At 38.2% G+C, this 26,356-nt stretch overlaps 1 protein-coding gene across 1 annotated transcript in view; it reads right to left on the bottom strand.

Annotated features, from left to right (window-relative positions):
- THSD7A (thrombospondin type 1 domain containing 7A) overlaps positions 1 to 26,356 on the bottom strand; it is a 363,069-nt gene that overhangs the window by 181,477 nt on the left and 155,236 nt on the right. The window contains exon 2 of the mRNA XM_084784371.1: positions 20,374 to 21,205. Coding sequence (XP_084640497.1) covers positions 20,374 to 21,205 — 832 coding nt within the window. The remainder of the gene's footprint in view (positions 1 to 20,373; positions 21,206 to 26,356) is intronic.

Here is a 26,356-nt window from a genome sequence, read left to right as displayed (position 1 = left end):
ATTGGAAGCATACTACTTATAGCTGTAATAAATGAGTGCTAAGAGAAACCTGGAATAGATAACTCAAGAGACCTGCCTGCTTCTGTCTCCCAAGTGCTGGGGCTAAAGGTGTGCACACCACCCAGCTGATTGTTGTGAGAAGTGGGACTACCACACAGTGTCCCTACCTTTCAACAGATTCTAAGCAGTGTCTGCCTGTGGTCAAAACAAAGACCATGTTTAAATAATACAAGCTAACCAGTCAAGAAACCATAACGGAATAGTAATTACAGCAAGTGCCATAAAGTGTTGCAGTGCTTTGTGTATACTGTTGGTAACCCTTGCAACAACGCATGGCTGAGTAACCAAACACAAACTCCTGAATGCAAGGAATGCTCCTGGGCATGCACAATGTGAGCCATACGGATTATTTTTTGTAGTTTTTTGGGACAAGGTTTCCCTGTGGTATTTTGGTAGTCCTAGACTCTCTTTGTAGACCAGGCTGGCCTCAAACTCACAGTGATCCTCCTGTCTCTGCCTCCCAAGTGCTGGAATTAAAGGCATGCTCCTCTATGCCTGGCTAGAGCCATAAGGATTTTAGCTGAAAATTTTTACTTGGGTTTGAACATTTTATTGTTAGCAAATGACACTAAGACTGCACTCTAGCATTCTATTAACCAATGTTTCTTTACTGTTACATTATATTTACCTTTGCTAGATGTTAGTTTCTATCTAATTAGGAAATGGACCAGGATAAAGGAAAATGGACATGATATTTTTTATTAGATGCATAACTCGCTCTTCTTTAAGTAATAGGCTGCGTAAAGGACCTAGAGTTAAATGAAAATTGCCATTATTATGGGTCTCTTCACTTAGCAATCAAAGGGAAAGTACATATACTGCTTGTATCCTGTTTGATAGGTCTAATAGGTCTCCTTGTCATATCTGTGCACCAGTGGAGATTAATGGAGCACAAATTCTAAATTGTTAATGTTTTACACTTCATTAAACAGGATTTAATGTGTACAAATTCTATAACAATCAATATTGCAAGGCCTCTGGTCCCTTTATAATAAGCTAATATCTACTTACAGATAAGGTAAATATGAATATACTAAACATTTACATACTACTTGAAATTAAAGAACTCAAATATTATATTATTTCTAAATATTTTGATTTTAATCAACTTTCAAAACTCCTATCCTAATAATTAAAAATAATTACTTCAGTAAGATTAAATGCACCCTCTGCATTTAACAAAATTTCTCATGGCTCCTGTTCATGTTGAAAGTTTACGCAGATAAAACTATGATGCAAATGAAATTACTGACACAAATATTTTAAAAGGTTAAAAAATTGTTTTGTTAACAGTGTTGGTCACTGACAACTCATGGCAATCTAGTAAGCATTTTTTGATTAATATAAATTTTATAGAGTGGATGTATAAAAGTATATATATATATGTATATACAGTTTCATTGTTTCATCCTAGCAATAAACACCTACACCTAGGAAACCATTTAATAAAAATAAGCATCTACATTAAAACTACATTATTTTAAAATACAATGCAGATGATCAGGAAATGGAAATTATTAAGATTATGATGGGAATAAATAATCTTATCAAATATTAATTATAATGTAGTTTGGATAACCTGCACGCAGGTAAATCCTGGCTACGTGTGGCAGCCCAACACTTGGGTCAGACACAGGGGATTCCCAGAGTAAGCTGACTAGCTAGATTACCCAAATCAGTGAGCTTTGAGTGTATCAAGATATCCTGCCTCAATGAAGGTGCAGAGCGACCACGAAGAAATCGTGGTCCAGACCTGTAAGCTTAGCCCTTACTTCCACAGTGCTGGAAAGTGATCGGCACACTCCCAAAGAAGAAAAGCAGTGGTCCATGTTGCCCAGCTTGGAATGGTCAAGCTGCAGTAGTGAATGGCATGGCTAGACAGTGTACTTCCGCTGGTGCAAGACCCCACTCTTAGGTGGAGAGCTAGAGAAAATTAGTGATTTCTATAAGAAAGAGAATCCATATTCTCTAAGAACAAACATTCTAATAGGCTTCAATGCCAGTGGCCAGTCATATACAGATATGCGTATGAACAACACTACAAGGATTCAGCAATATACATAAACATATGTATATACTTCTCAACAATGACTGGAGAAGAGGTCATGAGCTTGAGGGGGAGTGGTGCAGTAGGATTAGGGAGGAGTATGGTAAAAATGATGTAAATAATGGGCTTATGCATGAAATTCTCAAACCAATAATAATAATAAGAAAATTATTATTATTATTATTATTGTTGTTGTTGTTGTTGTTGTTGTATACAGTGTTCTGCCTGCATGTATACCTGCAGGTCAGAAGAGAGCATCAGATATCATTATAGATGGTTGTGAACCACCATGTGGTTGCTAGGAATTGAACTCAGGACCTCTGGAAGAGTAGTCAGTACTCTTAACCTCTGGGCAATCTCTCCAGCCCCAATAAAAATTGTTTTAAAACAATAACAAAAATGTTATTCTGTTAGAAATTAGTACTTTTATTCTAGTTTTATACCTTCTCCCTATAAATATTTCGTTTCAGTTCTAACAAATGTTCAATAATCATTTTTCTTTTGTTGAAATAAGATGGTATCTGTTATTTTGAAAAGTTTTACAAGTCAGAGAGTTAGGTAAGTAGGAGCAGATGCCAATACTGGCATTTCAAGGAATACTATAAAGAAAATCTCTTTATAGCCAAGTTTATTGAGAATGTAGTGGTTAAAGAGAAGTGATAAATTAATTGTGGATAAAACAATATAGAAATGCTAAGTAAATAAATGCAAATCTCTGATATAGCGCTAAGTGCAGGATCTTATTTTAAGATTAAAATACTCAATGTGCTTTTAATATTGGCAATTATAGATATATCTTGGATTTCTTGAATATCAAAAATCCCACAAACATGCTATTTATATATCCTTGTTATGATAGGATGACCTTTGCACAAAAACCAGAATAGATATAAAGATTATACTTCTCAAATTATATTTTGGATGTTTCTAAACTTTAAACAGCTTTTTTAGCTAATGTGAGAAGAATCAGAAATTCCATCACTTAGGGAGAATAATATATATATATATATATATATATATACATATATGTATATATGTATATATATATATGCTAATCTTATTCTAGTATGAAACATAGATGTTTAAAGAAAGTAAGATGTTTAAATTTTGGAATCATACATATGGTATATTTACACAGATTCTTGCCTAATGGATAATACTCTGATCAATTGAAGGATACTTAATTATGTTCTCTTCTTTCCTATTTTTTCAACACAATCTTTGATCTTCAGCATCTAATTACTTTTAAAAATATATTTTATTAATTTATTCATATTACACCTCAATTGTTATCCCATACTTTATATCCTCTCATTCCTCCCTCCCTCCAATTTTCCTCTTACTCCCCTCCCCTATGACTGTGACTGAGGGGGACATCCTCCCCCTTTATATGTTCATAGGGTATCAAGTCTCTTCTTGGTAGCCTGCTATCCTTCCTCTGAGTGCCACCAGGCCTCCCCATCCAGGAGGCGTGGCCAAATATGGGGCCAAAATTTGTGGACAAATGGATTGAGCTAGAAATGATCATAATGAGTGAGTTAACCCAGAAGGAGAAAAAGTCAAATGGTATATACTCACTTATATCTGCATACTAGCCCAAGGGGCATGTCCCATGAAACTCTTCACTTACCAGGAAAGTGGGACAGAGGGGAGGACATCCTACTGGGACTCTAGGTGTGAGAAGCATGGGAGAATAGGGAAATAGAAGGATCCAGAGGATCCTAGAAACCTAAGAAGAATATTATGATAAGCAGGTCTGCGCCCAGGGGTCCTGCTCAAACTACGGCACCAGCCAAGTACAATACATGCAGTAAACTTCAAACCCCTACCCAGATCTAGCCAATAGAGAGGACGTTCTTCACAGTTGAGTGGAGAGTGGGGTCTGACTTTCACACAAACTCTGGAGCATCTAATTACTTTAAGAGCTATCTTTTATTATCACTGGTTTTAAATCATCATCTCAATTTCACAGCTATTTTACATAGATAAAGATCTGTAGAATCGAAGACCCAGATATGAATCCACACACATATGGTCACTTGATTTTTGACAAAGAAGCCAAATCCATTCAATGGAAAAAGGATAGCATCTTCGACAAATGATGCTGGTCTAACTGAATGTCTATGTGTAAAAAAATGCAACTGGACCCATACTTGTCACCTTGTACAAAACTCAAATTCAAGTGGATCAAAGACCTCAACATAAAACCAGAGACACTAAATCAGATAGAAGAAAAAGGGGGGAAGAGCCTGGAACACATTGGCACAGGAGAAAATTTCCTGAACAGAACACCAACAGCACAGGCCTTAATGTCAACAATTAATAAATGGGACATCATGAGTCTGAGAAGCTTCTGTAAGGCAGGAGACACTGTCAAGAGAACAAAGCGACAGCCTACAGACTGGGAAAAGATCTTCACCAACTCTACATCTGACAAAGGTCTAATATCCAAAATATATAAAGAACTCAAGAAATTAAGCACCACCAAACCAAATAACCCAAGTGAGAAATGGGGCTTGGAACTAAACAGAGAATTCTCAACAGAGGAACATCAAATGGCTGAGAAACACTTAAAGAAATGCTTAACCTCCTTAGTCATCAGGGAAATGCAAATCAAAATAACTCTGAGATTCCACTTTACACCCATCAAAATGGCTTAGATCAAAAATTCAAGCGACACCACATGCTGGCAAGGATGTGGAGACAGAGGAACACTCCTTTATTGCTGGTGAGAATGCAAACTAGTACAGCCACTTTGGAAATCTATCTGGTGCTATCTCAGAAAAATGGGAACAGGGCTTCCCCAAGACCCAGCTTTCCACTCCTCGGAATATACCCAGAAGATGCTCCAGCACACAACAAGAAGCTTTGCTCAACCATGTTCATAGCAGCCTTATTCATAATAGCCAGATCATGGAAACAGCCTAAGTGCCCCTCAGTAGAAGAATGGATAAAGAAACTGTGGTACATATACACTATGGAATACTACTCAGCTATTAAAAACAAGGAATTCCCAAAACTTGTGGACAAATGGATTGAGCTAGAAATGATCATAATGAGTGAGTTAACCCAGAAGCAGAAAGAGCCAAATGGTATATACTCACTTAAATCTGCATACTAGCCCAAGAGTCATGTCCCATGAAAGCCTTCACTTACCAGGAAAGTAAGGCAGAGGGGAGTACATCCTATTGGGACTCTAGATGAGAGAAGCATGGGAGAATGGCAAAGTTGAAGGATCCAGAGGATCCTAGAAACCAACAAGAAGAACATTATGATAGGCAGATTTGGGCCCAGGGGTCCCGCTCAAACTATGGCACCAGCCAAGGACAATACAGGCCGTAAACTTCAAACCCCTACCCAGATCTAGCCAATGGACAGGACATTCTCCACAGTTGAATGGAGAGAGGGGTCTGACTTTCACACGTACTCTGGTGCCTCATATTTGACCACGTCCCCCAGAATGGGGAGGCCTGGTGGCACTCAGAGGGAGGATAGCAGGCTACCAAGAAGAGACTTGATACCCTATGAGCATATACAGGGGGAGGAGGTCCCCCTCAGTCACAGTCATAGGGGAGGGGAGTAAGGGGAAAATGGGAGGGAGGAATGGGAGGATACAAGGGATGAGATAACCATTGAGATGTAATATGAATAAATTAATAAAATAAAATTTAAAAAATAGATCTGTATTCTGATAATAGTCCTCTCACATGTGCAACATGAGATTACTGTTCCATTTTGGAGTTATGAAATGGCAGGTATAGTTCCTACTTGAATCTAGGCTCTGGGATGCTCTATGTTATGCAACTGGCATAAGAGCATTCCTCTAGTGTCCAATATGTCTTAGTTTCCAAGCACTTTTAAGAAAGGACACTACAACTCTCACAGACTAAGCAAAAAAGCTTACCTTAAAAAGCACCACCAGGGAGGCACTTGCCCTCATTTCCTTTTTTACTGTCCCTAAATATCTAAAACTGTTTATTCAGTATTACTTAGTATTAGAAATGTGGCAAGCCATGTATTATTGTCATGACTAGATTATGTAAGTATTTTTGTTAGTTTAAATAGCCAATCTACTCCAATGACCAAAATGAAAGCTTAGAACAATTTTGACTCTATAGAGACAGTGTCCAAAGGGACACAGAATATACACTGCATGAAAGAGTAATAATCCCCGCATGCATAGAGAGCCAAAGATAACGGAATTCATGATATTGTGCCTCTTCTTTCAACTTATAGTGGTATATGCATATTTGCATGTAAAATACTGCCATCTTCAGAATATATAGGCCACTGGGGAGAAGATTGTCAAAATCAATGTCACTGAAAGATTTTTCAAGGAAAAGATTAGGCAAAATGAGTGATTATTATTTATTGATTGAACACACAAGTGTGCATGATGAACAACCTTTGAAAGCAGAAGACATGAGATCGGTCAGCACAGCACCAAATTCTTTTCTAGTCCCTTTTCAAGTGAGACTGAGGTATGTGTAAAGCTATATATTTAAGCACGATATTAAGTTTGGGTGTGAAAAAACTCACTGAATATTTCAGCTCTTTTTTATGTAGGAAAATTATCTAAATTACATTTTATTACATTACATATTTAAAATAGAAACAAAGGTAAAGATTTGTTTTTATTTGGACATGACTATCTTTTATACAATGCACTTTATGTTGAAAGAATTTCCAACATATGTGTGCTGGTAACTCACATGGAATCACAGTGCTCAGGAAGTTAAGCAGGGTTGTTACCAGTTCAAGGACACCTAGCTGGATATCCTATCTCAAAACAGAAAGGCATTTAGCTTTGTTTCATATTCCTACTTTAAAATTGTTTATTTTGGAGACTTTTATGTCTATCAACAATGAAATATGATGACATCTAATTCTTAGCTCCTCTCACTAACTTCCTGCAACTATCTTTCAGCATGACCCCTCCCACCTTCATATAATTTTCATAACCCACTAATTGCATTCAGTGCTGCTTATACCTATATGTATTTGGACCTTCCACGATACATGGACTACTCATAAGTGGCCATATCTACAGAAATAATATTTTCCTACACCAATTTCCAGTAACTATCAATTGCCAGTAGCAGGTAAGTAAGGAGTGAGACCTGGAAGCCATTAGGACTTGAGACTGGATTATTTCAGTTCTGTGCCTCAATACTCTCCCTTGCCTCTTGCCTTGTACCCATCCTCCTTGATCTACACAACGCACTTTTCATTGATTAAAAGACTCCTCCTCCTTATTTGTTATGCTGCAGAAAGGAGCTATGCCACATGCTGGCAGCAGATGTTCTTTTCTCTTTTCACTAAAGATTAGAAAAAGTAAATAAATGTGGAAGACAGGAGTCAGTACAACAAAGTAATTGTTTTCAAAACCAACAGGGGAAATCTGGGTCATGAATGATTTGGCTAACATGCATAACTATAAAATCAAATGATCTAGGCTAGCATACCTGACCGTAGAGACACGTAGAAGGAAATCTTTCTGGTTACCAACCACCATGAAGTCACATACAGGCACAGCCAGGACTCAATTTTGGGATACTTAATACTCAGGCCTCTGATACATGTAGTCATCCAGAGTATCCCAAGCTTTGCTCTACTGTGGATATGTAGTTCCAGGCAAAATGCACGATTTGGATTCTGCATAAGACTTGAGACATAAAGTAATAGAGTGCCAGAAAAGGCCAGACAACATCGCTTTTGTTTTAGCTATTGGCAATGACGTCCTGACCATTTTAGGATTTTCTCATTTATTTATCAGAACTCTGGAGGGTGGAAGTTGCTACTGGGCAGCAGTCAGAAGATAACATTAAACTGTTACATAGAAAGTGTTATTGCTGTATTTCTTATTGAGCTCATCCCAATCTTGATATTTTCCACCAACAAGGCTTTCCACGCCACACTATTTCTGTCAATGAATATGATTTTCCCCCAAGATTACTAGGAAAAAAATCCAAAAATGTCTGACTTATTATAATGCTGTTAGCCTTCCTTGCCAAGGTTATTGCAGCTCTTTGTCACCGGCTCCTTCAGTGCAGGTAATATCAGTATCTTCTGTGCCTTCATCAAAAAACAGCTCACATCGCTTCCAAATCATTTTTAAAATTTGGATTGAAGTGGAATATTCTCTTACATCACTTGGGGAAATGCAGCTTATTTTCCAGGAACTGGTCAAATTGTATCAGCCTTTCAAATGACTGTAGCTAATTTATACACAGTCTTTCTCCTAAATTTTTACTTGTTTTCACATTAGATTTATCTGTTCATTAAGCTCATTTTCTTTTTACCAACTATGAACTCCACCATGTGAAACCCACTAGAGATACAAAATATCTTCACCAACTTAGATTTCAATCATACTACTCTTTTCCATAGTCTTTTCTATTATAGTAATAAAATTAAAAATTCTATTGCAGGACCATGGCATTGTACAGAGTTGAAACTTTGAGCTAGGTCTTGGTTCATTTACTTTGAACATAGTTTTACTATATGCCATGAAAAACTAGAATATGGCAGAGAAGTCAATGTTTAATAAAAACTGAAAACCTTTGTGAGCTTCAAAATATACCAGCACACTATCCAAACGCATTGAAATGCCAAATAACAGAAAACAGTTTCTAATAAGCTCATATTTACTATCTGAGTTAAGATGTATGCATCTTACAGATGAATTTCCATATCTGTGTCTGTTGACCTCTAGTCACCAATGGGAATATGTGCATGTTTATATCTCTGTGGTTATAAGATGTCTTTCATCTGCTGATGTCTTTTTAAAACTTTTAAGTTGTTTGTAAAGCTAAAGGGAATAATTAGTGTAATCTTAGCTTCTGGTACTCATGGTGAATTTTCTTCACCACAGACTTGCTTTGTTTATTCCACAACAGTGCACGATGAGTGCTTGTGCTGGCATTACAAAACTTTATAGTACAGAGGCTTCCTGTTCTAAGGAGAGCACGGTCGTTTTGTTTATCAGAAATCATTCTTAACCCAGTAAATGCTACTAAGAAATGCTTATATGATCACATCCTTTTAGAATGTAGTGTCTGTGCACATATATTTTTAATTAAAATAAAAGAAGCTACCTCTCAAACACAAGACATCTCACATAATGAAATTATATAAAATTAGAAAAGTAAAGAACACTGCATAATACAAGTATGAATAGAATCCTAAAATTATGACCAATGGATGAATAACAATTTTAGAAGCCAATTAAATTTTTTTTTAAAAATGTGAAACTGCAATCCAAATTGTTAGCAAACTCTGCCCACCACTGTATTCTTAATTAGATTATGCAGATAGAGCTTTATAATGATTTATTTAATTCCTTATCCTATGGGAATTGTTATTTCCTTTTAAAATGTTTCCTCCCATTTAAAAACATTACTGATTTATTTGTCGAAGGAAAACTCATTACTACTGATGTGGTGCTAGCCAAATTCCAGCAAATGACTGAAAACAATGGGCGAGATAACTTTTACTGCCAAGGAGCTACAAGGTCACTATGCCAATCAGAGTTCATGCTGGTGGAGGGAGTGCTGGTTCCCATAGGAAACCTGCTCTCACACCATCTCAAGCCAGAGAATCAAACAGAACAACTAACTAAGAGCGACTACTAAAGCCGGCAAGAAAAGCAAGAGGAGTGAAATGAACCCTATTGAGTGTGTGGAGGGGGCGTGGGGGGAGGAAGGAGATTATGCAAGGATAATGCTGATTTGGTTTAAGGTTAGCTCAAACTCCAAATCCCGTCCTGTAACTCATATCAACTCCTTGAAATTCTTGCCCACAGCTTTTTCTTGTTCAACTCTCCTGTCACAGTGTCCTTAGTCACACAAGAACAGTCCATGCTGTATTTCATACTTTAAATGTGTAGAAGGAGAGCTCTTAGATATTCTTGACATGCAGAATAGTATTAGTAAAGCTCGTGGTACAATAAAAAGGATTGGAAAAAACATTGGGAGGTGATATAATTTACTAGTCTTGATGGTTTCACAAATATATTCTGACCACTAAACTCAGGCAGCTGTACATGGTTGTAGAGTTGTACAGCTGTATGTTACTTAAGGATATGAACATCCCCTGAGACACTAGTTGATTTAGTTTACCTCTAGACATTAGAGAATTCAAGTAAAATAATGGACAATATAGCCTACTTTATACCTATTATTCATTATTGTACTTTACATGATTGGCAGCACAGTGTGCTTACCCCAACATTGTGACAAACCTGTGAGCAAAGCTATGATCTTATATTACAACAGCCACAACATCACTAGTGGTAAAGATTTTTAAAGATCCATTATAATTTTGGTGTAATCAGTAAAAGACTGCTATGTAGTAAATGACTGTATGTTATATATGTATGGCATGTACATGTCAAACATACCTCTGTAAAGTGATTAAAAATATTTAGAAGAAGTGACACAGAGAAGTTCAAGGGAGGTAACGTTATTTTGGCTGTGATATAGTCTTACTTTAGAATTGGGAAGTGACCCTGATGGTCACTGTGATATCCTAAATTTGCTAGGAGTTTATAAGCAGACATTCATAACAGGAGGACTTAGTTTCTCTTTATCAACCGCAATAAGTGATATTGGTGACAAGCTACCCAACAGCTTTCAAGATGTGGAAACAGGGAGGTGAGATGGCCAAGTGAGTAAAAGTAGTTTTATGAAAACCTCAAAACAAATTGGATCCTATTATTCACGATGGAAGGAGAGAACTGGCCTCCATATGTGTGCCATGGCCTGTATGTTCCTAATGTACAAACATCATATGCATAAAAATAAATAAACATTTAAATCAACATTTGAATATCTAAAAACAGAAATAAAAGGAAACACAAATAAGGAGCTTATAATAGATGAAGAGTAAGCTAAATAAACAAATACCAAGAAAATGTGTACTCACAATGTTAATAATGGTATATTTCATAATATTAATGGGGAAATCCAATTGTAACAACTGTGATAACAGTTGCTTGGTGTTGACCAAGCACTATAATATTGAGATATTTTCCAAATGGTGTCCCATGAAATAAACATAAGCCTATATTCTCTTACCTAGCACTATACAGATTTTTAGCCATTTAAACATATAAGTTTACACGTTCATGTATGTCTTTATATATAAAGTATGCGGCAACTACTCATTTGTTTTTTCTAGTTACTTTTTTAAGGAATAAAATCAAGTTGAGGAAAAGAACATAAGGAAGTAGACTGAATTTGGGTGAAAAGAGGAAGGTGAGGTTATCCTTAAATTCAACCACAAATTTTAAGAGAAATGCATTATTGTTTATAAATAATGCTAACTAGGGACCAAATACAGAGAAGCAGATGTTTTGACTTATAATTTTGATAACAGTAAACATCTTGGCTTCCAGTTCTAGTTCAGTGGAGAATATATGCTTCTTAGGATTTGTTTTCACTATTTGGGTACTCTAGCATTTTATTTTAAATGAATGTACACATTGTAAAGGAATTTTAATTCAAACACGGCTGACCCAGAAAGAAAGCACATTCAAAGACCTTCTAGGTCTATATGATCTGGGTAGAATACAGACATGCCTTTAATCCCAGGAGGCAGAAGAAAGCAGATCTCTGAATTTAATGCCTGCCTGGTATAGAGCAAGTTTCAGGTAAAGAAAAGCTTAAGTCCAAGCGTGGTGGAACACGCCTTTAATCCCAACACTCAAGAGGCAGTGCCATTCAGGCAGTTCAGTTGAGTCAGGGAGTTGAGAAGCAGTGCAGTGGAATTGAGTTTTGGGAGTTCTGTTTGTGGAATTCAGAGGCAATTTTTACTGGGAGAGTTTTACTGAGAGAGTTTGAACAGAGAACACATTAGACACAGGTGAAGACATAACAAGCCAGAGAAAGAGAAGGAGCCAGAAGATTAGAACACATTTCTGGAGCTATTCCAAATGAGGCCAAGCAGAGAAATTCAGTGAGAAACTCAGAGAAGACAAGTTGAATCAGTCAGCTGGAGAGGGGTTTGAGCCAGAACACCGGTCACCTGTGTTGAACCAGCCAGCCAGAGTTCAGAAAGAACTACAAAGTGTAAGCCCATTCATCAGTAAGTCTCAGAGGCTGAAACATTGTAGGCCTAGATTGGACTGTACAAAATCTAGAAAATCTAGGTCTAGGGCACATTAGCAGATGGAGGCAGTAAGCCATGGAGACAACAATTAAATCAGGCTAATACAAGATATTTTAGCAAAACACGCCTGGTCGAAGGAACATGAATGGGCATGTGTTTCCTTCTAACTGATTATGGCAAGTTTATGCTTTATTTATTTCCTACTATTACACCCTGGGAACAGGCAAACAGTAAGACAATGAAGACTAACACAATGGCTATGGACCAACTTTATAATAGGGTGCAAAAATGTAATTAAGTCAGTTGTTTCTCATGAGAAAAAGTTATTGGGATTCTATAATAGATGCAGTTAATGTTTTGAAACATGTCCATATTTGTTGAAAATTATAATAATCTTCCTTAGTCACTATACAACACTTCTCTCTCTCTCTTTCTCTCTCTCTCTCTCTCTCTTTCTCTCTCTCTCTCTCTCTCTCTCTCTCTCTCTCTCTCTCTCTCTCTCAATAAATTAAAAATCACCAATTTAGTTTGCCTTACAACTCCAGTATGGTGTTGGGTTCATAAAATTTGGTTAAATTTTTGCTGTGCAACCAGTGGGACCAGGGATTTATCCTCAGAACCCATGTGAAGAACAGTGGGCTTAGTAGTGCACATTCATAATCCTGGTCTTGGAAAGGGAGAGACAAGTGTGTCCTTGGGGCTTGAAGCCAGCCGTTTTAGCTTAATTAGCGAGCTCCAACGCAATGGGACACCATGTCTCATAAACCAAGGTGGCAGTGCTTGAGGAAGGACACCTTAGGTGGCCTTCTAGCTTGCACATGCATGTACAAATGTGCATGCTTACATTCCCATATATGAGCATGTGTGTGCGCACACACACACACACACACACACACACACACACACACACACACACACACACACACACACAAATGGATGGACATGCTTGAACTTCATTACTAATAAATTTGGAGATGTTTGTACCCAGTGAATTTAACATCCAAGCATTTGAGCTTGATTTCACAGGCTCTATTGGTTTCAACAGATGGTAGCTCTTCTCTCTCCCACAAGCTAGCCTGACATGTGAACATGATACCCCTGCACAATCCACTGATATTGGCCTCCAGATTTCAGAACTGATGATTTTTCTCTTTTTGTATTCTTCCTGCAGCACCACCTCAGCTCTGGGCAATCTACCCAGCATTAATAATAGTACCTCTTTGGAAGGCCGTCCTGGATCCTGTCAACTTCCTTTCAGGAAAAGCTCACTATCCTGGTTGTCCTTTGCCTTGTGTCCTCTCTTTAAGCACTTCAATATTTTATTGTTTCTTTGGGGGCCAGGCTACTTATAATGGAAAATAAGTACCTGAGAATTGGGCTTTGCTTTGTTTTATATTCAGATGTGCCAGTGTTCCATTTTGTGGTTCTGATGGTTTACTCTTGTGTAGCTGTCACTTAGTAAGAGAGCAGAAAACAAATTTCAAGCTCATGTTTATCAATGTGAAAATTTCGGTGAAACCATTATTTATGAAAAAGAAATCACTAGTAATGATGAATCACAGTAGAGCTGCGCTCTGGGAAAATCTGAGACCTAGAGCTCAGAAGAGCTTTGCCTCTGCTACAGAAACTCAGCCAGTGCCGAATCCCAACTTTTCTCTTCTTCTACTTTCTAGAATACTGTCAACCGTTCTTTTGGTAGAATCCTAGAAGAGGACTGGGTAGCATCAGGAATATTCTGCTTACGGAAGCTTCCATGCCAAAGCAGAATGGAGAATGCCTGAGACTGGACTTGTCATAACTCTGGCACGTACCTCCCTGACAGCGCTTGCATTCCCAAAGAAGTTAGGCTTGCTTATGTAGCTATCTACTCTCTAAAGAGAAGAAATAGTCACAGTGGCTGTTTCTTAGCATATTCAGAGGCAGCCAGGGCAAGCTGAGGAAGACCATGTGACAGGCATGTCAACACTGGATACTATCTGAAAATTGTAAGTCTAAAAGCCTGTTACGTATGCATGAGAAGTAGTAATTTTATAAATGGATTCTGAATAGCCTAAAAGGAGTCAATGCTCTCTTTAATAGCAGGTAATTTTCTTGCTTCTTTTTGGTAAGGGTAGAATTAAATTTGCAATTTCAGCAGTTCTCAGTGTCTTAGTGTGAGAAGTGAGCCTTCGTACTGATATAGTACACCAAGTAAATGAAACCTCAAAAGCCCTGGCAAGACTGCTGTGGTGGAACTCAGTGTACACCGCCTAGAAATTCACCCTCCTCAGGATGAACTGTAGAATCTGCTGAAAACTAATGGGCTCTCTTCTAAGAAAGATATACAAGATTTTATGCCATAATTTTTGACACTCTTTTGGAAAGCTATTTGGGATCACAAAATTCCTTTTTTTTTTTTTTCCTTTTAAAAAAAGTTCTTACCATTATTGTGTGTGTACACACAGAGGGGAAGATACGCCAAGGTTGAGGGGGGACGATAGGATGTGGGTATCACAGCATGCATGTGGAAGTCTGAGGACAGCTGAGATAGGTCAGCTCTCTTCCTTTCATCTTTATGTGGATTCTGGAGGTCAAACTCAGATGGCCAAGCTTGCCCAGAAACACCTGTACTTGCTGAGCTATCTCACCAGCATTGCATTCATGCCCCCCACCCCGCACCCCAACCATCTATTATCTTAATTTCTTATTCCCTCAGGAACTCATTCTTATTCCCTCAGGAATCTCTTGGGCTGAATTTGCCACAGTTCTTGGCAATGTTTCCAATGGGCTTGTAATTACAACTATAATTGCCTTTGTCAGAAAATGTGACAAAACAAAGTGCATTTACATGGAAGGTATTTTCGAAAGTTGCCAAGTACTGTCCCAGAAGTGTCTTGCTGTACTTACAGCACACTTCCTGGTCACTCCTGAAACTTGTGCCTTAGTAAGCAAATGGAAGTCTTTCCTTGCAGGAGCTGGCCTACCTGCAATTGTGTCTTTTTTTTTTTTTTAAAAAAAACATCATTTTAATCTTCTAGCTCCCATCTGAACAAACTTCCCTTTCAGTTGCATCATATTGTTCTTTTTAAATAATGTTTTTATTTATTTCTTTTTTCTTTTTTTTACATATACATATGTACAATAAACTACCTACAGCAAGAAGAACCACGAAACAATCAGGAATTATATAAATATTACAGTCATAGTGTTTTGACTATCTGTACTTGGCAACTTGAAAAAAAATCTTTACTATCTTGATGTGTCTAAAACTCTGACTGTAAATTAATATCTACCATATCTCATCTCTATCAGCTTAAAACATCTATCTAGACCTAAAAACATCTTAACCCCTAAACAATTAAGCTTAATTATAAAACACTAAACTATCTGGTCTTCAACCCCATCAGAGACTTCAAAAGGAATAAAATTAATTACTTGAATAGACAGGAAGTGCAGGTTAGTAGCTTCCATAATGAGAAGATGACAGAGATAGTTTTCTGCCTGAGTAGTCACCCAAGACTCTCTATAACGTTGGAGCATCATCCTCAATATTCTGGCCCAATATATCTGACAGACATATTTATGAGGCAGGAACTATTGAGAACTTGCTTACCCTGTGTTGGCAGAGTTTGGCCGCCCACTCTGCCGGCATCCAAGCTTGCCCATTTTTAGGCAGAACTCTGCCTATAGTAGAAATGAGGACATTATGCCCAGTGCCTGGTTTGCCACAAATGAAGCCACCTCCATAAGGAGGTTCACTGATGCTCATCATCCTCGTTGAGGTAGGATGAGTGCTGTCAGGGGTTAACCTGTCTTATTGTCAAAGTATCTTTAAAATAATAAAAACATCTTGTCCATTAATAGTTTTTATTCTCTAGATAAATGCCTGACATACTATCTCATCACTTCCTAGTCTGAATAAGATTCTAAGCAAACCTGGCCAAAAGTCACTGTTTCATAGGAAAAAAATCTGTCTTCTGGCAAGTGTAGTGATCCTCACCCATGGATGGTGACAAATTTAATCTTTACCATTTTGTAGAATTAGGTATGCCCATATAGTTGTTTCTAATAAGAATATGTTTAAAAAATGTAAAGATTTCCAGATAACTAGATCCCATAATATCCCAGTAAAATGACATTTGCATATATATTCTCCTGAGGATATGGACCAAACTTTATGCCAAGTAAGTGAATTGACTATTAATTTCTACTTAGAATTATCACACATAACATTTGACAGCCTGACAGGCTGAAGGTGAGTTTCCTTGTTCAGGTTTACCTTTAACAGTTTTGAAACTATACCCAAGGATGTTTGAGCAATCCTTTTTACTATCCCAGGCCTTAATATATATAGCAAGGAAATGTCATTTCCTTTGATGCAGGAGAAACTTGAGGTCATAAAATTGATGCTTAGAGGGCATACTAATATACTTGCTTAGGCAATACTAAGTTATACAGAGTAGAATGTGGCTAAAAAGCATTGCCTCCAATATGACTGGGTGATTAGTAGTGTGGTAAACAAGCTTCTTAGAAAATGAGACAGAAATTTGTACCACAGTTGAAGTTTAGGGTTGCTGAGAAAGTTTCTGCTAAAGTCTATTAACCAAGATGAACCTTCAATTAGGCTCCTTTCTCAGAACAAAAGATAGACATCCCTGATCATCCCCATATCATTAATCTAAGGGGCAGCTCAAATGGGCAGTGCAGGGTCACAATGACCATTAAGTGCTGCCTGCCTCTGTGGTCTTATCAGGAAAAGCATAATTCAGCCTGGTGCCAAAAATGACCCTGGGTAACAACTATTAAAAAAGGACAACACTAGTGTACATAAGAAATATTTTCAACAACATGTTTGTTGTGTAAATTATCCATCCACATACACATATTTGTAGTCTCTTGCTTCTGTTTAAATGTTCAAAGTATAACTTGGGGAGGTGACTTGAATGATTTAAGGATGACAGTGTATGTAGAATGCATAAGCCTAATGTATATGTATTTAAATCAGCAAAGTCTATTTGAAGCTGGCTCCACTTTGGGCATTAGTAACAGGCAGATTATGCAATATTAAAAAAGCTTTTTTTCTTTATTAATCTCCAAGAGTGAAGAGTGAATTCTCATTGGGAAAACATAGTATTTCTATAACACCTTCACCCCACAGAGAATTCTGTCTTCTCTTGAGGTTTTATGTGTTCATGGAGTGGCAAGACAGAGTGGCTCTCCAAGTTTCTTTTTTTTTTCTATTTTATTAATTTATTCATATTACATCTCAGTGGTTATCCCCTCCCTTGTATCCTCCCATTCCTCCCTCCCTCCCATTTTCTCCTTACTCCCCTCCCCTATGACTGTGACTGAGGGGGACTTCCTCCCCCTGTATATGCTCATAGGGTATCAAGTCTCTTCTTGGTAGCCTGTTATCCTTCCTCTGAGTGCCACCAGGTCTCCCTGCTCAAACTATGGCACCAGCCAAGGACAATACATGCAGTAAACTTCAAACTCCTACCCAGATCTAGCCAATGGACAGGACATTCTCCACAGTTGAGTGGAGAGTGGGGTCTGACTTTCACAGGAACTCTGGTGCTCCATATTTGATCAAGTTTCTTATAGCTGTTACATCTTATGACCACCCTGTTCAAAACTTGGACTAGTAGAGGTCTGAGACTGTAACTATTACTTACTGTCATTGATTATTGGCTCTGTGAAAGCTGGATATATGTGTGTGTGTGTGTGTGTGTGTGTGTGTGTTTTCTTTAAATTGGGCAATTCAGCAGTAATGCTTTGAGACACTTTATTGGCTTTTAGAGAGGTTCCCAAAGACGCTTAAGCTTATTTAACTATAGACTTTTATTTACTGGAATAAAATATTGCTTTTCTTATTCAATGATTATTTAGGCCTCTTACATCATAATAAAGGAATGAGATGAAAGATTGTAAATTAAATGATTAAATCCTTGATTTGTGGTTCTGTGCTAGTTCATATCTTACAGTACTGGTTTCCTTGACAAAAATGGTGTAAAGTTTGGACAAAATGTATTTTAAAAACCTGATTTGTGTCACTCATTCACTAGAACTTAAGACAATAATTCATACTGTGGAGAAATACCAGCCATATAATTATTTTAGGATATAGCCCATATCAGTATACTGGGATAGCTATGTATGTTATTCTTAAAATGTTGTAAGTGATTTTTAAAGATCCCCACATTTTAAAGTATATTTGCTTAATTCACACCACTGATGTGAATATTACTAAGTTTTATGCAATGGAAGCTACCAACCTACCACACTTTTAATTGAGTAGACAACATTCAGTTAAACCTCCAGAACATGCTAACCCAGTGACAGTTGGAGTCAACTCAAAGTTGTCCTAGAGGCTCCTTCCATTACTTAGTGAGAGCCAAGCAACTAAGACAGCTGTCCTACTGCAGGGAAAAAGAGTGTGAAGACTCAAATAAAGGTTATCAGGGAAAAAGAGCAAATAGGAAATGGGTAGAAAAAGCATATGGTATAGAGGTTCAAATATACAGGCACACAAGTGTTAATGGAGGCAGGGAAAACAGACATTCTCAGCGAAGTCAGCAGAATTGGGTAGATGCTATGAAGGAGCAATCTGGGTAATTTACTGTGCAGCTGAAATGAAATGCAATCGTATGAATTAAAAAGGGGGAAAGAGTGGCAAATCGGTTCAAAACAGCAACTAGGACTCCATGTAGATCAATGGTAAAGTGCTTGTTTAGCATAACCACAGCCCAAGGGGCAGTATCCAGTATCAGAAAATGTTTAAATAAAATAAAAGGCAACCCAGAACCATGGTATTGTGAAAGTTTTTGTCTTAGAAGAATTGATCATTCCTTCTTATTTACTCATTCATTTAAGCTATAACCTCTTCCAAAAAATAGTTTTCACCTATATCTGAAAATCCACAGTAATGAAATCTATAAACAAAAATAGGTGAAAGAAATATAGGGAGAATGGGAAAAAGATGAAGCCAGTGGGTTACTTGAGAAAAGAGCAGGCATGCCGCCCAGTCCTATTTAGGCTTCCAGCTTCCAAAGTAAAGAGGAAATTGTAACCTTTTACAGGATTTCCAGGGGCAGCAACAAACCATCTCCAGATTCTTAACAGAGGCATATGGGTTGAGACATCAGTGAAATGCATCTTATGTTTTTAATCAAGAGAAGAGACTACATGATAAAGGTGATGGAACACCCAATGCCAATTCTACAATAAACACGATGTAAAAGTCTGAGTGATGCTGCTATAATTTCTTTGATTCACTCCAAATCATAACCTCATAAATATTTCAGGAAAGGCAATTATGCAAATGATCCAGATAAGCCACTCCCAAGTGGTCTGGCTTAACTAAAAGCAAAATTTAGCCAGTCCAGAGAACATCATGTCCTTCCTATGATCCTCAATGAATACCACTTTCACAACAAATGAATCATATATGAGTTAGCTTTTCATAATGTAGTCATTATGACTACATACCAGAAGCTAAACCAGGAATTGTTGCCAGTTAGTTACATTTTCAAAGCTAGGCCACTCCTGGTTAAATACCTTCTACTTACCTTATTTCCTGCTGCTTCCTGTTTTCTTCTCTGGAGAGAGTTACTTTGTTTTATAAAACGTGAAAGAATATTATTCTTAGGTATGGTTCCCCAGGTGGTGGTTAAGAGCAGATTTTGTTTATAGGGTAATTCTGAAAATGCTATAAACTTGGAAAGATTACAAGTGTGCCTTATTCTATTAACTCACTCAGATAAATATCTGTATGCAAAATCCCAATACTCCAAGCTCCAAGTAATTTTACTTTGTTTTCTTGTGGGGGAAAAACAACACCGCTGGCTTAAGGATCAGCCTTGTTTCTTTGTGGTGGTGGGAACGGAGCTTTGGGCCTCACAGATGCTAGCTGTGTGCTCTGCCCCTGACCAACTTGTCTCCTGCCCATGAGGCTGTATTTTGTCATACAGGATCATTCGTGGGCTGAGAAACCTTAAAGCAGGGTGGGGCTTACACATAGCCCAAATAAAAACACCATCATGTGGTCCACCAAAGCTCAAGAGCCTGAACTAAGGAATATCTGTCACACGTTAATTCCAGGAGTCAATACAGTGAATCTGACGTCTATGGCTTCTGCAGACAGGAGACAAGTGATGTTACTGGTAATAAAATTTTACCTGAGATCTGTAGCTTTCCCAGTCTTGTTCATGCACGTCATATCCCTAGTCTGATACCCAATCTGGATGTCCCAGTATCTGTTCTCCTGTCTGTTTTGTCTGTTTCTGTTTCTCTTCTTCTTGATGAGCTCACGGGCCTCTGGGTCCTTCACGGCTTTTCCTTTGTCCCTCTCCCTCTCTTTGTTCTTGCCACGACGCCTGGCTTGTCTGGCTTGCCGTGAGTGTGGCACCGAGCAGGCACTCCAGGGCCCCACCTGCAAGCTATACATGCTCTCCTCCGCCTCACAGGGGTTGGACTGGCACACCTGGAACTCAGTGAGGTTGGGACAGCCCGAGCCTCCAAACTGTGGCGGTGCAACCACGTGCCTGGTGCGGTGCTGCAGGCCGCTGCCACAGGTCCTGGAGCACTCAGACCAGGGCGAGAACTCAGACACGATGCAGTCTTGCGGGCAAGGGATGAGGCAGGCCTGTTCCAGGAGGGGCTTGGGCTCAAAGTACTCGCAGATGATGTCCTCCGCGGGAATGTCCTTGTCCTTCTGGATGCACGTTATCTCTCTCACCTGGATGCCTTCCTCCCCCTTCACGCATTCTCGAGCTTTCTCCAGGATTTTGGAAATCACAGGCTGACACTGATTCCAGGGTCCCAGCCTCCAGTCATACAGATCTTTGTGCCAGTCACACACTTTGAAACAGTTTTGCTGGTTACTGGGTCTTGCAGCCTGCTTGCAGTTTGTGTGTAACGTGGTCCAGCCTTCCACATGAGCGCACCACACAGCCCTGGTCTGGATGCCGCCTGGTCCACAGTCATCTCCCATGCACCGTCCCCAGGGACCTACAAAATAGCACAAGAGTTAGGTAGCGGGGCAAAGGGAAGAAAGTGACATGCTATTCCCGTTTTAGAAAGACGTCTCTAGATTTAGTACATTAACTTCCCCAACATCTTTTAAAGTAGGTCTCTGTACGAGACGACTGGAAAGTAATGATCGTCCCTGAGTACTCCTACAAGACTGAACTGTGTCAAGGAGTCTATATAAGGTAACAGCTGGGGCAATTTCACTCCAGGTTCCCTTGGGGATTACTAAAAGTTTGCTTTGATTCATTTCCTTTATTTCAGCTAGATAGAGATTGTTGCTCATAAATGGCACGAGAAACTAGTCACAGTGGAAACCCATTACTCTTGCCTCACACCTGAACTCTGTTTTAGTAAGTGGTAAAGAAAATAGCCCCACATGAAAGCTTTTTCCTCCAGGCTTTCTTTGCCTGGGCAATTAACTATTTTTGTGGAAAATGCTCTCCCTCACCTGCTTTTTTTATTGTTGTAGGCTATGACTGCAGAGCTCTAATGGCTGTGTACAGTGTTACTGATAGAATTTAAAGTGGGACTTTATGGTAACTAAAGCTGAGAAATTAAAATTTTTAAAAGGTATTCGCTGTACATTTAAAAAAAAAACTCAGTAACTACAGAGATGAGTAAAACAATTTAACTTAAGCTATCAAGACAAAACAAAACAAACCTTTTCAATTGTCTGGCCCTTTTGTTGAGCAATGACTTCTAGTTCTTTCCATTCATTCATTTGTTAAACATGAATAATTTGGTATCTTATAGGACACTTGAGTCAATGGTTTGTGGGAGAAAGGGAGCTTGTTATACCGGAACACTTTTAAAGTAGACATAAGCCTTACATTTCTTCTTTTGTTAATATATAAATTGCAAATAGATTCTTCTCTCATATAATACAACTTGACCATAGTTTCCACAGTTTACCCTCCACTCCTTCCAGATCTGCTACCTCCCCTCTCTCCAGGAACCACTCCCCTCCCTTTCTTCAACAACTACACACGGCAAAGCAAGATACAAACAAGACAAGCCGAGGCAGAACAAAGCAACCCAGTTAGAGGAAAAGCATCCCAAGTGCAGGCAAAAGAGTCAGAGACACACATACACTCCCAAAAGAGTCCCATAAAACCACTGAGCTAACACCCATAACGTATACACAGAGGACCTGGTATAGACCTATGCAGGCCCCATGTTTGCTGTTTCAGGCTCTGTGAGCCCATATGAACCCCGCTCAGTTGATTCGGTGGGCAGTTTTCGCCTGGTGTCCTCTATCCCCTCTGACTCCTACAATCTTTCATCCCCTTCAGAGTCACAGAGCTTCATGCTCAGAGGTCTGATGGGGACCTCCAGTTAAGATGCTTTCTTTGTGAAATCTCTTGACTGTGGATTTCTGTACCCACTACCATCTGCTGCCAGAGGAAGCCTCTCTGGACAGACAAGGCACCAAGTATGCATATCTTATATATGTCTTTTTCTAAGGCAATGCATACTATTTTCAAAGCAATTACAAATTCTAGTGTATTAAAATAAGAATACATTTTTAGAACTGAGAATAAATACAGAGATTACATAAATACATGATTTTAAAAATGCTGACATGAAGATGCATATTTATTTGATGACCCTTTATTTTCATTAACAAGTCCTAAGTAGGTAAGTTTCAGGTGATGATCTTAGGGTTCCCTGAGACAGACAGACAGACACACACACGCACACTTTTCCTCAGTCCTACTTCCATAATAAAAGGTCTGGTTTCACATTTATTTTTATCCATGCCTAGATTATGCATAAGGTTTTGTCTGCAACATGCTGAAGGAAAAAAAAAGTGAACATCATTAAACTAGGCCAAAGACTCATTCTGTGGCTCAGAAAAACAGGACAGAAAAAGAAGACTGATTTGCCAAATTCACATCTTCAATGAATAATAAAACCAATTGCATTTTAGATCCAGTTCTTCTGACTTGTGGATTCCTATTGTAGCTTTAGGTTTAGATGCTTTCCTTTGTGTGAAACAACCATCAATTTACATAAAGAGAACTACGAAGAATGTGTTTATAGTAGCTACGTTTATTTAACAACAACAACAACAAAGATGTTGCATGGTGTTGTCTTTCTTACCAGTGCACAATAAAATTATAAATAGAAGAGTGAAGAATTACCTGAAATATTTTACTAATTAGTCATCTTTTCACTTAGTACTGGATTTTGTATGTCCAGAATATTATTTCATTAGATTCATACATATAACTATTGGGACTTACATTTTGGAAAATAGCCTTCCAAGATGTTGACGGTGATACCATAAACTAAACAATGGTTAACTTGTTGAAAGTGTCAACCTAGAATACCTGCTGATATTTTAACCCTATTTTCACTTTGTCTCTATTGATTTTTCCTACAATACTTCAATGATTTCTTACAGATTTGTAAAATAGTCTATTTGAGATTTATAAAACTAAAGATACACTTCTAAGGAAACTTTGTAGAATGTATAAAGTTTTAGAGTTAATTCCATATAGCTTTAATTTTAGTTTTCTCTTCCCATTGTGTTTGAACAAACTGTTATCCTATTTCCACAGAAAGGCACATTTATATTAGACTCAAGGCTAAATTGTATGCTGCTCAGTAGGTATTTTAAAGCATGGGTACCTTGTGTTAACTCAGAATCTAAATTCAAAAGCAAATCAGAAGAACTCTCTCTGTCTTTGTCTGTCTGTCTGTCTGTCTCTCTCTCTCTCTCTCTCTCTTTGTTTGTTTTTTGTTTTGTTTTGTTTTTGAGACATGATTTCCCTATAACCCTGGCTGTTCTGGAACTTACTTTGTAGGCTAGGCGGGTCTCAAACTCACATGTTATCTAACTGCCTCTGCCTCCCAGGTGCTGCAGTTAAAGGCATCACCACTCCTGGCTGAGAATTTTTTGATGTACTATTATTTTCCATCCCTGACAATAATTAAGAGATTAGATCAACTAATAATGACAGGCTATAGAAATGGTTCTAACCACGATTAATTTTGTTAACTAATGAGTTCATTGGGACTAGTAATCGAAGTATATGTAGATGGCTCACAGACAGCTTCTTCACCGCACACTTCACCCAGCTACATCCCTAGAGCTCCCGGCCCAATTTGCAGGCTGCTGCACAGAGGAGCTTTTCCTCTCGCTAGCATTTGTTTACAGCTTACATAAGATTGAGCAGGAACTGGGTTTTACCCAAGGCCCATGATACATCTAGTCCAGGTTCTTAGTCACATTAGCAGTATCAGCTATTTGTTCTGTCTCATGGAATGGGCTTTAAATCCAATTAGAAAGTGGTTTGTTTGTCCAATAACATTTGTATACTATTATTCTGCAAAGGAACATAGCAAAAAAGTGACTCCTAATCACATGCTGCTAGACCCATAGATCATCGAATCACTCAGCCTTCATTAGAAAAGAGTCTTCTTGCAGTGGATGACACACAGCTGGACAACATGAAAAAGTGAGAGTGAGAATTTGGAGCATAATTTCCTAAATTAGATGTATGCATCAAAGCTCTCTTCTCAAGGTTCAGGGCTCTATATGGAAGAGAAAGCAGAGAGATTGCAGTAGACAGAAGGGATGGATGAATCCAAGGCAAAAGCATCTTCCAGACACAACAGGACTGATGCACATATGAGCTCACAAAGACTATTGCAGTACACATAAGGGCTCCAAGGACAGAACAAGTAAACACAGGCTCCTACTCATAAGAAGCTATCTGCAATTGATAACCAATGGTAAAGGTAAAACCATTTTCTTCAATGGAGTCTCACTGAGTATATAAACCACACTTCAGGTTAAGACCCATGCTCAGGAGGAGTTCAGCAATACAAAGTGACCTGCATTTTTATCTTACTTTGATTTGTTTGGGCATTTCTTGTCTGATAGATTTTTGCTTCTTTATTTTTATTTTTGTTTTATGTTTCTGTTGGGGAGTGTGTGTGTGTGTGTGTGTGTGTGTGTGTGTGTGTGTGTGTGTGTGTGTGTGCTTCTTGGTTTTGTTTTTGTCTATCTGGTGAGAGATGGGGTGGAGAGTGAGGAAGAGAGAGGGAGAGAGAGAGAGAACATACAGTTGAGTAGGCAGATGAGGAGGATGTGAGAGGAACTGGGAGATAAGAAAACATGATCAAAATCTATTATATGAATTATTTTCAATTAAAGGAAAGCTTTAAAAAAGATGAGAGTCCTGTGAATATTATAACTCTCTGAGCTTTGATATTATGTTGCATTACTTTCTTGAGTTTTATGCATCTCCCTCTATCACCCAGGAGTGAGTGACTCAACTCATAAGAGATATCTATAGAACAGTAAATGAAAATAACTTATTGATTTCCTGAGTTTTAAAAATTTCTAGTTGATGCTTTGATGTATTAAAAACATATGACATCACTTATTGTGAATCTAGCTTACTAGAAAAGTAAGAACACTTATATTTTCTACTCCTGTTAAATTTTTGATTAAGAAAAATTTCCACTGTACATATTTATTGTACATGGTCCTGTGGTACATAAAGACACTCGTATAAGCATAGTGTGCATTTGATTTTCCTTTTGGGGTGTACTGAATATCAGACATAGATGTAACGCATCTTTCATATATGTTTGTTTATATTTTATGAACATAAACTTTTCACTGACACTAAATTATTGAACAACTAGCTACATTCCACAGATTGTATCTATTCCTCAAGATACTTCAGTCAGTAGGCAAAATGCCTTACAATTGCATCTATGGCTCACTTTCAGCTCTAGCAATGTGTCCAGATTCTTACTAACTGCCTCCTCACAGATAACACTGCTCAGTTTCTCATCAGTGAACTAAATGGTAACATATCCCACAAAAAAAATGAAACGGAGATCTATAATGATATAAAGAAAACCCTGCGTGAGGATAACCACAAAAGCAGAGGTGGCAATACAATCATTATTGAAAGAACACATCCACCTTGCAGGCGCTAACTGCTCTCTTATCTTTTCATTACACCTTGGGTTCTGCATTGTGTCCAATTAAGTGTTCTCATGGAAGATGTGATGTTCACCACTGTGTACCCAATGCATGGCTGTCTACTTATGCCGTCCAAGCAGTCTTAAAATAACCACACACTAGACTGAAGACCCCATCTTAAA

The sequence above is a fragment of the Acomys minous genome (genome assembly GCF_964271855.1).
Source record: "Acomys minous genome assembly, chromosome: 6".
Lineage (NCBI taxonomy): Eukaryota > Metazoa > Chordata > Mammalia > Rodentia > Muridae > Acomys > Acomys minous.
Note: the sequence above shows the minus strand (reverse complement) of the source record. Positions and strands in the feature narration are given on the sequence as shown.